This window comes from Melanerpes formicivorus, unplaced genomic scaffold, assembly GCF_026170545.1.
Source record: "Melanerpes formicivorus ecotype bairdi unplaced genomic scaffold, bMelFor1.0.p_v2 SCAF_35, whole genome shotgun sequence".
NCBI classification, from domain to species: Eukaryota; Metazoa; Chordata; class Aves; order Piciformes; family Picidae; genus Melanerpes; species Melanerpes formicivorus.
This window is the reverse complement of record NW_027142387.1, coordinates 2,543,568-2,557,121: the sequence shown is the minus strand read 5'-3', so window position 1 is coordinate 2,557,121 and position 13,554 is coordinate 2,543,568. Positions and strand designations below refer to the sequence as shown.

Genomic DNA, 13,554 nt, shown 5'->3' with positions numbered 1-13,554 from the left:
TAATGCAGCCCTCTTTCTTCTGGTTTAACTGAGTATGTAACGCAACTATGTGATTTGGCCATCAACAGTAATATCAGAAAGGAATGTTGAAGTGTGTGTTCCCTTTATTGATGTGAAATAAAGAAATGCTTATCTGTAGATATTTGACAATAGATATTTACAGTTCATAGATATGTCTCTGCAAGAACACAGAGATGTCTGTATCATTGTATTACATCAGCTTTAAGTAGCATTTAAGTCCAAAGGTTGCTTTTAAGGATTAATTCTTAATTAAAGGAGGAAAGAAATGGGTCTATAAGGTTTCCAGAAAGCAGTTTTAAATACAGATTTAAAAATACTTAGCTAAGAGGGACCTCGACAGGCTGGACAGATGGGCAGAGTCCAACGGCATGAGATTTAACACATCCAAGTGCCGGGTTCTGCACATTGGCCACAGCAACCCCATGCAGTGCTAGAGGCTGCGGTCAGAGTGGCTGGAGAGCAGCCAGGTAGAGAGGGACCTGGAGGTACTGGTTGATTGTAGGCTGAACATGAGCCTGCAGTGTGCCCAGGCAGCCAGGAGGGCCAATGGCATCCTGGCCTGCATCAGGAACAGTGTGGCCAGCAGGAGCAGGGAGGTCATTCTGCCCCTGTACACTGCATTGGTTAGGCCACAACTTGAGTACTGTTTCCAGTTCTGTGCCCCTCAGTTTAGGAAGGATGTTGACTTGCTGGAGCATGTCCAGAGAAGGGCAACAAAGTTGGTGAGGGGCTTGGAACACAAGCCCTATGAGGAAAGACTGAGGGAGCTGGGGTTGCTTAGCCTGGAGAAGAGGAGACTCAGGGGTGACCTTATTGCTCTCTACAACTACCTGAAGGGGGGTTGTAGACAGGCAGAGGTTGGTCTCTTCTCCCAGGCAACCAGTACCAGAACAAGAGGACACAGTCTCAGGCTGCACCAGGGGAGGTTTAGGTTGGATGTTGGGAAGAAGTTCTATACAGAGGGAGTGATTGCCCATTGGAATGGGCTGCCCGGGGAGGTGGTGGAGTCGCCATATTTGGAGGTTTTCAGGAGGAGACTTGATGGGGTGCTTGGTGCCAGGGGTTAGTTGTTTAGGTGGGTTGGATTGGTTGATGGGTTGGACACGATGATCTTGAAGGTCTCTTCCAACCTGGTTTATTCTATGTAATTCTAAATATGTAGTACAGATACACCCAAGCTTCATTTTGAAGATTGATTGTACTATAGATATTCCTACTGCAACAAGTGTCTGTGAGAGTGAGGTCCTAATTGTGTCTTCAATTACAGGGGAATTGGGAGAAATAGTCTTATTTTGTTAAACACATTTTTTTTCCTTAGGGGATACAATGTCTGTAGAAATGTTTGGTTGGGATTTTGTTGGGGGTTTTTTTTGGTTTGTTTGGGTTTTTTTTTTTTTTGTTTGGGAGGTTTTGTTTGTTTTGTGTTGGGTTTGGGTTTTTTTTTTTTAATGCTTTGAGTTCAGCAGTTTGTTTAGCAGCAGTTAAGATATAAGTAGATAAATTCTTTCTGTTCTTTATTAAGGACATAAAATCTGTATACTGAAAGGTTTTTTTTCATACTGTCTTTTTAGTGAGAGTAAGTTTTTAGAGAGACCAGAGGGAATGCACTGAGCTGGAAAGAGAGGAAGGGAAAAGCACAGTAGTCCTGGGACTGTCCTTAGCAGTTTTGTGAGATACTGAATTGATTAGAGAGCTAGGATGAAAAGAGTAAAAGGCCACTGAGTTCACCCAACTAAGTGTGTTAATAGATAAAACACAAAGCAATGAAATATTTACATTGATGTGGTCAACGTACGTTTCTTTGTGTGATCATGATGATAATACTACTACTGCTACTTCTTTTTGACTGGCAGATTTAGCTATGAACAAGGTACCCAATTCAGAAAAGGATGCCAAAGGGAACAAAAAGTATTTTCACTTCATGATTTATTGAAAACAGACAATAATAAGTGAAGTAGTTTCAGCAGGACACATAAGCATGTGCATTCATGCCAGTGATTGGTACATTGACTGAAATGAAATTGTTCTTCAAACTAAATGCCATGTTGAACTGAGGCCTTGATATAGTCTAAGCAACTGTTAGTTCTAAAATTGCATTCTTTACTAAGCTTCTGATTTCCTTGAAATTTGCTTCTGTTGCTGCTGAAACAAGTGTTTGAGCAGAAGGTTTAGTAGCAGAATTCCAATGTCTAGTGAATATTATGTTTTAATGGTTTTCTTTCCGACTGTACTGTGAAAATGCACTTTAGAGAAATCTATGTGTTTTCCCACCACTGAAAAAAGTTATATTTGTCTCATTGAGAAAGATGAGGCAAATTACAAAACAATATAAATTATTTATTTTTTCAACAGTAGCAGTTTTCTTGTGAAACTTTCTGTGAAGAGTTTCTATTTATGAAACTCATATATTTATTTCCACTGCACAGAATATAAACAAATAAATTCAATGAAATCTTGACTTCATTATATTCAATATTAGTATTTTAGGATTTCTGATTCAATAGATTTTATTTCACTGTATTCTTTCCAGAGTTGTGTTTGGTATAGCATTTCCTTCCAGAACTGTGAAAAGAAAAATGCATGTATCATGGAGCATGCTTGTGTCCTGTTCTTAAGAGTAAAAGCCTGCTGTACTGCATGCATCTCACCTTTTACTGACTGGTTTGGGTAGTAAGGGACCTCCAAAGGTCATCTACTTCAACTCCCCTGCAGTGAGGCTGCCCAGAGCCCTGTCAAGCCTCACCTTGAATATCTCCTGGTATGGGGCATCAACTACCTCCCTGGGCAGCCTATTCCAGTGTTCCACTACCCTCATGGTAAAGAACTCGCTCCTAACATCCCATCTAATCTAAGAATAGAATGGAATAGAATAGAATAGAATAGAATAGAATAGAATAGAATAGAATAGAATAGAATAGAATAGAATAGAATAGAATAGACCAGGTTGGGAAAGACCTTTGAGATTGTTAAGTCCAACCTATCACCCAACACCATCTAATCAACTAAACCATGGCACCAATTGCCTCATCCAGTCTCTTCCTAAACACTTCCAGTGATGCTGACTCTGCCACCTCCCTGGGCAGCCCATTCCAATGGCTAATCTTTCTTTCTGTGAAGAACTTCTTCCTAAAATCCAGCCTAAACCTCCCCTGGTGCAGCTTGAGACTGTGTCCTCTTGTTCTGGTGTTGGTTGCCTGGGAGAAGAGACTAATCCCCACCTCGCTACAACCTCCCTTCAGGTAGTTGTAGATGGCAATAAGGTCTCCCCTGAGCCTCCTCTTCTCCAAGCTAAGCAACCCCAGCTCCCTCAGCCTCTCCTCATAGGTCTTGTGCTCCAAACCCCTTACCTCTTCTCTAATTTCAAACCATTGCTCCTCATCCTATCGCTACATGCCTCTGTAAACTATCCCTCTCCAGCCTTCTTGTAGGCCTCTTCCAGTACTGGAAGGCCACTACGAGACCTCCCTGGAGCTTTCTCTTCTTCAGGCTGAACAACCCCAACTCCCTCAACCTGTCCTCACAGGAGAGGTGCTCCAGCCTCCCAATCATCTTTGTTACCCTCCTCTGGACCTGCTCCATCAGATCAGCATCAGCAACTGTGTAGTGTTACACACAAACACAGAAGATTATCTAACAATTAATTTTTCATCATCATTGCATGGCCATTTGATTTGGTAGAAAAAATATCCCTATGGAGTGTGACCTGAGTTTGAAAGGACCAACAGGAACGATGGCTCTTGAGTGTGTTATTAATAAATCACATACTTTTGTGACTCATTAAACTCCCTCTGTAATAATGGTGTGCTTCATTCTGCATTGCTGAAGAAGGTTGCAAATGCAGGGGAAAAGTTCGTTCTGCGTACTCCCAGAATAATTGCCTTAATTGCTAAGATTTTCCTGGGGACCGAAGGACAGAGTAGACATTGTTCAACATTTTAGCTGAATGAAATGACACTGGGCTATAATAAGCTGCAGCTGAAATCCAACTACAAAGTGTTTTCCAACATTACTTGGGAATAAAGCATTGCATTGGTAGTTAGTATATGGGTATAGTGTTTGGAAGCAGTTAAATTCTTATTTGCTGTATATTTTCCTAGGGTTTCTGCTGAACTTAGTCATTGTATTGGTGATTCATAGTTAAATATTTGCTTTAGATGTAAGTGACACATTCACACTGACTTTTCAGCATATATGGAGAAAAGAAGATAAAATGACATCCTTTTTCTAGAAATTCTGATAGAACACACATATTGGAATGAGTTTGCTGTATTCTGAATGAATTACTGCATGTTTTCATGTAGATTAGACTTATTATTAGGCATAGAATAGTGTAGGCACTGCAATCATTGGCAAATTTCTTCCATACAGGGGAGAGTTATGAGGAAAATAATATTTTGGGAGAGAAATTGTCATGTGGCCTATTGTTTAGGCAAGAAGTTGCTCCTTTTGGCACAATTTACAGCATAAAGCAAATACATTTTGTCTGGTGAATGCTAACTGTGATGCTTTATTGCACTACTTGGCTTCAGATATAACCACACCCTATCTTCCTGAAGAAGTAAGAATAAAGAAATCTGCCATTGATCATACACAACCACTGATTTTCTTGCATTACTGCATCTTAAATGTTCACTTTTATTTCCCAAGATATATTTGTTCTTACAAAGTATATATTTATTCCCTCAAATTATAGTTCCTAAATTAGCATGCTGCATTTTTCACCAAATTAATCTTTTTTCCAGTTTTGTCTGACTAACAACTTGATAAATCTCTCTTTATCTTCTAATGGCAGATGATTTATCAAGGCCTACCACTTAATTAATATTGCAGAGTATGTGGGGAGCCGAAGAATTCAGAAGTATTTTCTGTAGCTTGGATGTGTAAAATGAGAAGCATAGGAGAAAACAGAAAGATAATCTTGTAACTGAGAAAAAAAAAAAAAGCCTTTGTGATTTAAGCATGGGATTGAGGTTCAGGAAATGGTGAGTTCTATCCCACAAATCCATCATGCTTCCCACTAGATTTTGGACAAAACCCTGTTTTTCTTTCTTTGCTGCAAAATATTAAGGGTAATACTGTCTCATCTCTTAGGGTAGTTTAATGCTGAATTTGAGTAGCATTACTAGTGTGTATAGGATATGTATTAGCTTTTGAGTTTGTTGAGTTGTGCTTGTATTAACACTTTCATGTTATAGCCTGACTTTGTCCACATTTTAGAAAGTATACATGATATGTAATATACAAAAGATACTTCTGTGGTATAAGTATTTTAACTTCTGTATCTGAAGCACATATAAAAAGACAGAAATCTTCAAGAAGTTGTCAATGACATTTCAGCTTGCCTGAATTATTTTTTTTTCTCCATTTTCAGGTTGCATGTCTCACTTATATAGCAGCTAATTACCTTAATTGCAAAATTGAAGCAAAACGCTGGGGTACTGCTCATGGGAGTATTGTTCCCTATCAGGTAAGCAGAAAACATTAGGGTTTTTGGCTCATGGAATTAATGATTTTGTGCATTATGAGTCTGAGAAGGGATTTACTTTTCCCATGACCTTCTGTAGTCTGTCTGTGTCTAGGTAGGACAAGTTTCTGTTGTTCATTGTCATTTCTGTGTTTTGCATGTTTCTTCATCAGCAGTAGATTAGTAACAGAACACTGAAATAGATCAAAGGTGTTTGCTGAAATTGGATGACTTTAAAGCTAGCATGATGATTTGATTGCTTTTCACCTGACAGAGAAACCTTTTTCTTAAAGGGTTACCTGACTTCCATACCAGTTACAGACTGAAATATTTTGTCTATGAATTTTGATGTTTTTGTCTTATGAGTCTACAAGGACAATATAAATGAGCATGAACATCTGGGAGTTCTACATATTTGTCATATACTGTTGATTTTGCTACAAATCATTGTGGCTCAGTGAGACACCAGGTTGGCAAAAGGAATTAACCAGACCTCAGATCTCTCCAGCGGAAATCATAGTCTGCTACATCTAATGAAGAGTTGAAAACCCTTAAAAATAACATGACCTTTATCATATAAACAAGCAAAGAAAAGAAAAATGCTGCAAGTTTTATCTTACTTCTGGCTGTTATGGGAAATCTTCCAGTAAATAAGGAAAATTTTCTTCTTTTCTAGTTGATCATTTTGTGTTCTTGATGGAAGTCATGCTAACTTTTGGAGATTTCAACATATACTTAATTATAAAATTCTATTATTTATTTAATAATTTTGGGCACTTTTCATCAAATAGTCATGTTTGAAGCAAGCTAAGGAGAGCCTAGATTTCTTGATTTCTGTCCGGATTCCTTTAAACCCTGAGAGGGACAGTTCCTAGCATTTGTTTGCTCCTAAACACCACTCAGTTTTTCCAGCATCTTCATTCTTTTGGAGAAAATGAAGGAAACTCAATGTGTTGTCTCTCTCAGAGGTGAAGATGGTGATGATCATAACATTAAAAGATTTGCTGCTTGTGGGCACAGAAACTCTGAAGCAAAAAATCTACCATCAGAACACTATCACTGGCTGGCATCACAGCCAGGACTCATCAGGTCTAAAACCCAAATCAGTTGTTTTTAAAGCTACCTTTACTTGAGCTTGGAGGCTTTTCCCAGTACATTCTGCTGCAGAGTCAACCGTCTTGTTATGGATTAGCTAGAAGAGATTGCAAATGATCCCAGACCAATGGAGAGATGTTGCAGCTCTTTCTGCAAAGGTGGCTGTGGTTTTGCAGTGTTCTTGTCATGGGTCCAGTGCATACACCTCTGATTGGCAGAACATAGCAGTATGGCCATGTCTTTTAGAGCCAGCTCTGCATGACCCAGTGTAACCACTACAGAAGTAGTTATGTTCTGCTGCGTTTCTGTGGTGTGACCTTTTGGTGTGACCCTTTTGAACTTTGGTGTGTTGACTGTATAAAACAGATCTGAAGTGTCTGAAGTTTGTATAAGCAAAACCAAAAACCGTACTAAACAAGATGCTTTATCTTCACTGGACTGTATTTGGCTGAATAACTTTTATGTTGTTTTGCCTTTGTTTTTCCACAGTCAAGATAAAAGAAAAACATGCACTGAGCATGTTCTGTTTCTTTCCTATTTTTTTTTTCATAGACAGCTCTCTAGATATAAAAAAAAATGAGGAGATTGGTTTAACTGATCTTCTGGTTAAATCCAAATTAATTAATATGTCTAAAAAAGTCCTGTCTAAACTATGGTTCCTGTGTTTCTGTCTGCTGCTTCTGTAGTAGTTATTAGAAATATTAACTCAACATTGGAAAGAACTTAAATCTGAATTTCTTTGTCAAGAAACCAGTCATTAGCTTGGATTTACTATGGGTGGAGTTGTATGCATGTGTGTGTTTATGGCTCATCTGTTAACATTCCATCAGTTAGCATGGTTATAATTCTGATTTTAACCGTAAGTACATTAGGCTTTCTAGAGATTATTTTTCCTTTGCTGACATAAACTATACTTAGGCTGCAAGTAAATGTGGGGGTTTTAAGATCTTTTTGAAAGTCAACCACAATGTGTTCAATCCAGGAAATTGAATTTCTATCTATTTTAGAACAAGCATGTGATAGAATTCTTTCCCCCCTTTCGTCCTCAACTTTCTCTTGTTTTTATTTGCTGCATTTTGAGTTTCCACGTAGGTACTAACTTTTATCTTTGAAGTGATGCAGAGCCTGCAGTCCTGCTAAAAAATGTCAGACTATGTTAAATCATGGAAGATTGGGTAAACATGAGAGATCCTTATATAGAATTAAAATGGCAAAATCTAAATAATTTACATCATGTTTGTGTAACAGAAGTCATGCTAGAGTACTGACCAAAATTTGATCCAAAATATGTATGTGAAAGCCACCTTAAAAATGTACAGTTGTTGCAGTAAGTGTTCTGGTGCACTGTTTAAGACACTTGGTGGTATATGCAGAATGCTATTGGGCTTTTGTTTAATTGAGCTTCAACTGAATAATTTTGCTTACAATAGCATTGCAAAAGGCTCTATATTTCCTATTTCTTATTTTCTTAGCTTTTAGTTGCCTGCAATTTCACTGCATTCCCTGTTGCTTTTTGACTGAAAACCAGAAGCATGTTTTCTCCCTGAATGTGTTCTCTAGACTGACCTTTCTTACTTGTTTTTAAAACCATAGAAAATAAGCATTAATGGGCATCTGGATTTTATCTGTCTAGAAACTACCAAAATGTGTGGCGCTTCTGAAAATCTATTTCTGATCTGAGCAACAAGTTCTTAATAAGTGAGATGTAAAGTAGTGTGCAAGGACATTCATTATTTTTCAAGCTTTTTTTTTTCTCATTTGCTGATGATTTGAATTGCTTGAATTTTCAGCCTTGTGTGCTCATCACCAAAGAAAATTCCTGAGGTTCTTTTGAGTATACAGTGTCTTTCAGGGCTCCTGTAAAGTTGTCTTTAAAGGTTTGCCATAGGTTTGTAGTGGAGGTGAGCTTTGCAATGTGCCACTGGGATGGAGAACTCTAAATTCTAATCAACGAACCTTAGAAATAGATTTTTGGGTGCTGAACCCTTCATGATAAATTTTCTGCTTTGAGCATATCTGCTTTTTAATCCAAGCACTGTAGTTTGAATAGGTCACTTCTGTGATAGTGCATGTAACCAGATCCCAATTTGTTAGGTTTCAAGCTTTAAAATGCAAACCTTGAGATTTGGGCTGTGTCTTAAACATTTAATTAATGCAGTTTTACTAAACAAGTTGCTATAATGAGACACCCTGTTTAGGTACAGCTGTTCTGTGATTATCCAGAGGAAATCAGGGGCTTAAAAGCATCCAGTTTATATGATTTTGCTAAAAAGTTAAGTTGTATTATTGTCTTCTATTTGGGGTTACAAGGTCTTCCCTCATTTTTGTTATTTCACTAGTGTGGCTGTCTTGCCTGTACCACATGTAAGATCTAGACATTTGCTTTTTCATCTTGCAGTTGGCCCACTCAGAATGGATTTTCATTCCCCTGAGAAGGTCTATTGTAACCTGCATGTTTGTAGGATGTTTCCTGTAGCAGCTTATCACTCTGCCTTCAGACACACAAGTAACGGGGTAGCACTTTCAAAGGCAAACTTTTAGCAGGTCTAGGGCTGTTTTCTCTTGGGCCTTAAAGATGGAAATCTCTGTGAATAATAAGAAACCAAGCTCTTACACATATCCTCTCCCCTAAAGAGTATGGTATTATTATTCTTTGGTCCTCATGTCTTCTCAAGTATGCTTCAGTATATTTTCTGAATATGGAAAGGGCTAAACCATTCTGAGCAGGATGGTCTGTGTGATCCTTGTGTAAAACAAGAAAACAAGGATACAACTTGCAGAAGTGTGACATGGTGACATGAGAATTCTAATGAAACTAATCATCAGAACACAGGTGTACTGATGTTTAGTGTCATAAGTGGACGTATTTGTCTCTTGTGTATGCTGTTCCTTATTTCCTCCACTTTTGTTTCTGGGTGGGGAGAGTGATCTAGTTTATATATATATATATATATATATATATATATATGATTAGCCTCCAAATGAATTTGCTGAAGATGCATGCCAAATTGTAATTCTTAGGGCAATGTAACAGGAGATTGCTGTACAAATTTCAGTTGTTTGGAAAGTGGTAAAAGTAGGATTTGTGGGCTTGTAGATGAGATACTGACTGCAACTGGATCACTCCTCTTCTCTAATCTGCTTGTTGGTTCCAGGGCAGAAGGAGAAACTTTTCCTTTTCTGAAAATACATTTCATAGCTGTTAAGTAACTACAACATGTGACCACTCAAAAGCTAAAACATGTTTAGACAGTCTGAAAGAGAACTCAGAAATCTGTGTGCAGAAATACCACTCAGTGATTCCTGACATAATCACCCTGTATGTATAAATAGCGATTTGTATTGCCATAGTAGCTAGAAGCCCTGATAAAATACTGCAAGCCCTTGTGCAAGGTATTGTACAAGGAGGACAAATGTGTGATTTCTGGTCAGTAAGGGCCAGTGAAACATGGAGAAATTACTTTAAATGACTGAAATGAGTAAGGACTTTGGCAGTATTCACAATCTTTTAAAGCTCTATTTTATGAAGAATTTGAGGATCTGGTGATTTATGGTGAGTGATATTCATTCTTGACCACAGGAAAGCTTAAGGCATGTCCACATGATAATATTAACTTCATGAAAATGGAAAAAAATAATAAGTGAGTAAATGCAAGAATATTCTTACCCTTCTTTCGTTGATATTCAAATGCACTTGCCTTTATTCCATGAAGCCTGTGAGTTTTGGTTGGGAGATGTTGATTGTTATGGAAGAGTTTGTCCACTAGATGTCATTCATGTAATCTCGATTTTGTTGCAGCGTATATTTCATAGGAACTATGTAGGATAGCAAAAAAAATGATCAGCATTATTAGCAGCTTTTGTACATGCAGTGCTTATGGCCTTATATATATATGTGGCATGTTACAGAATAATATTCTGATTGTCTTTGTGATGTGTTTGACATACTGTTCTGACTAGAACTTCTGTTTTAACATGCTTTTGCCTACAATTACCTCGTTGTATGAGGAGATCTGTTATATAAGAGCACCCAGGTGAGCTGCATGTAGTCTGTAACTGCTCTGCAAAGAGAGACATGTATATAGAGGTAAGGACGTTACTTCCCAAAGGGAAGCAAATGTATCCTGTAACTAATATAATTGCTCCAAAACTGTGTTCTTTTCTAAGCTCTTTATACCTCAAAAGGCACTTCTTCAGAAAAGTGCATGGCTAATCGGGGATGGTGGATCAAATTTTGTGAACTTACACAAGTGGATTTATATATTCACGGATCTTAGCTGTAGAACTGTGCGTACAGTACTTGATTTGTGTCACCTTATTAATAATCTGAGGCATCTCAGATAGAATCACTTTAATCGAGCTTAAGTGAAATACTCTGTGTGTGGACAACTCCAAGGTGCATCTGACCATTCAGATATTAGCAAAGAGCACTCACATCCCACCACCTTCCTGCCCCTGGCTTTGTAGTATGACATGTGTTACTAATTGCTAGACAGCTTCTGGGAGCCTATATCTGTACTCTCATTGAGGAGCAACTGCTGCAACATTGGCCTGTGCTCTTTCGCACTTTCTACTTGGAGTAGCTACAGCAAAGCTGGAAGCTGGAGATCACAGCTTCCTGCAACCTCCCTCTCCCCTTCCATATGGAATAAAGAATTTCTCTGCCCTGTGTAGTCAGCCAGAGGGCAGGATGGGGAAGTGATAATCCTCTTGGAATGAGCACTTGCATGAAAAATGATAAATGCTACATTACATGGGGATTAACACTTGCTTATGAACTTGCTTTTAATGGAGTGATGCTTCTCTTTCAGCAATGTGAAGGTTCACTGTACTTGTAGACCTGATTAAGAACCTTTACCGATGTTCAGCCAAAAGGGAGCCATCTGCCATCAGAAACCTAATAGTGTTTGAAACTGATCCACTCTTTTGCATATGGTCCTCAAGAATGTAAACCACTTACTTTCACATAGCATTTACTTCCCCAGAAAAATGCTTGCTCCCTGCATCTCACTGCAAGATTCTTCCTTCTCTCAGCATGAGAATTGCATCTCTGTTCACACTTAATGCACCCGTTTGAGGTCTGTGCTTTGTCACCATCAAACTTTGAAACACGACTATCCAGAGCTAGTTTAATGAATGGAGTTACTATGTAAATCACATCTGTTCTCATTTTTTTGATGGAAGAGCTTATGATATCCTGTGAGGATGTTCACAGAGTGGGTCAATCTGTGAGTGGAGTTTATGAAGCTTGTTTGGCATCTCCAGATGTATTTGATACCGAGCACTGCTTCACAAATCTGATTTCTTCTTTGCGGGATCACCCTTTCTTTTCACACTGAGCTGACGTGTCATAGAAATGTGGTCACCTAGTTTATTTCCAAGCACTGATGTATGCTTATAAATTTGCCATGGGCCATATTGTTTCCTCTAAAAATGCTGCATTACTGCTACAATCAGCTTAGCTCTGCTGGAAAAACAATTGTGGTCCTGCACTACAGAAGCAGTGTCTGGGAATTTAACTGGAAGGGGGGACAGCATTTTTGAGAGAGCTTCTGTTCTGTTTTCATAAGTGATATATAGACTTAAGAAATCTCAGTCCTGTTGTTTTGCTAAAGCATTAATGTTTTAAATGCTAAATCTACTTATGAAAGTAAGCTTTAAATTCCAGTGCTTTTTAATGACCATCTTTATGACCTTTGCTACATTCAGATGTAACAGGATGCTAAACCAGGTATTTTTACACGATGATAGAAAGATAAAAATTGTAATCTAAGGCTTTGTCTACTACTAAACTCTTTATTATTACTTAAATTGTTATGATTTGCTTACATTTGAAGATAGGCAGGCGTTTTGCTACAAGACATGAATTTGGTCGTATTGAGAATGATGAGTGAAGGCGAGAGACAGAACCATACTTCCTGACCATCACCTAAAACATGAATATTCACTGAGTGGAATTTACTCTTATAATGCAAATTAAGCTAAAGCAATTGATCTTACCTCTGTATCCCCAAGTGGATCAAAATGAGTTTTATCTAGTTTAACTCATCGCCGTAGTTCACTTGGATATAAGGTACTTTTGACAGATGTTTCTCCCAATTTCTCATCACTGGAAGTTTCTACGTATTTGTTGAGTTAGTTCTCCACTGTCAGTGAGAGGAGGAAAAGAAATTATTCTGTTTTCAAGAAGAAAGTTAGTGCTTGGATATAGACAGTTTAGTTTGACTGTGTAGTTATTGATGCATTATGGCAGTTGATAGCTATATTGTCTATAGCAAGCTTATACATATCTAAACTATATGTAGTGCTCATGTGCAGTGTTTTCTTTCCTCATTTCTGTGAGGCCAGATCATTCAGATTTTCCTGAAGGTTATACTTTTTTAAACATATTATATATTTTTTCTGTTTTTCTTTCTGACATGGTTTCCACTTTTTTCACCTCCTCAAGGGGTATGTCCAGGTCTGGTGAGTGCCTTAGGTAATTTTACATGCTTCTGAGTGATGTGAAAAGCTTTCAGGTGCTGTTAAGACACCTGAGAATAGTTTGCTTTCATTTATTAACCTTTACCCCATTGCTGTGTCTCCTCTTCTCATCTGTTCAGCTGCCAGGGTAGGAGAACTGCATGTAGTTTTACATCTAAATTTGTTGATTAGTTATCAGGTACAGCTTTAGTTTGATTTACTATTAAAAGATCCTTGATGTTCCTTTGTGATCCATGATTTTTGCTTTGTTTCACCATGGATCATTTTACTGAATAGTTTCACTGATGACTCCCAGTCCAGTGAAACCTGCAGAGGCAAAGACAGTGCTGGAAGTGAGGTAGCAGCAGCCAAAACAATTGTCTAGCTGTGCTCTTGGTTTATGTCAGCTACAGCGAGTTTAGGACACTCAAATTTTGAAGGAGCATGTCCATGTGTGTTTAATGAGCTTTGCAAACTTCTGCACATTTTTTTTTAAAACATTACTCATCTTT

The 13,554-nt window shown here is 38.1% G+C and overlaps 1 protein-coding gene across 4 annotated transcripts in view; it reads left to right on the top strand.

The window, feature by feature from the left end:
* SUGCT (succinyl-CoA:glutarate-CoA transferase) overlaps nt 1–13,554 on the top strand; it is a 339,487-nt gene that overhangs the window by 63,177 nt on the left and 262,756 nt on the right. For all 4 annotated transcript variants that reach the window (XM_068156838.1, XM_068156840.1, XM_068156841.1 and 1 more), the window contains exon 9: nt 5,393–5,488. In XM_068156838.1, coding sequence (XP_068012939.1) covers nt 5,393–5,488 — 96 coding nt within the window. The remainder of the gene's footprint in view (nt 1–5,392; nt 5,489–13,554) is intronic.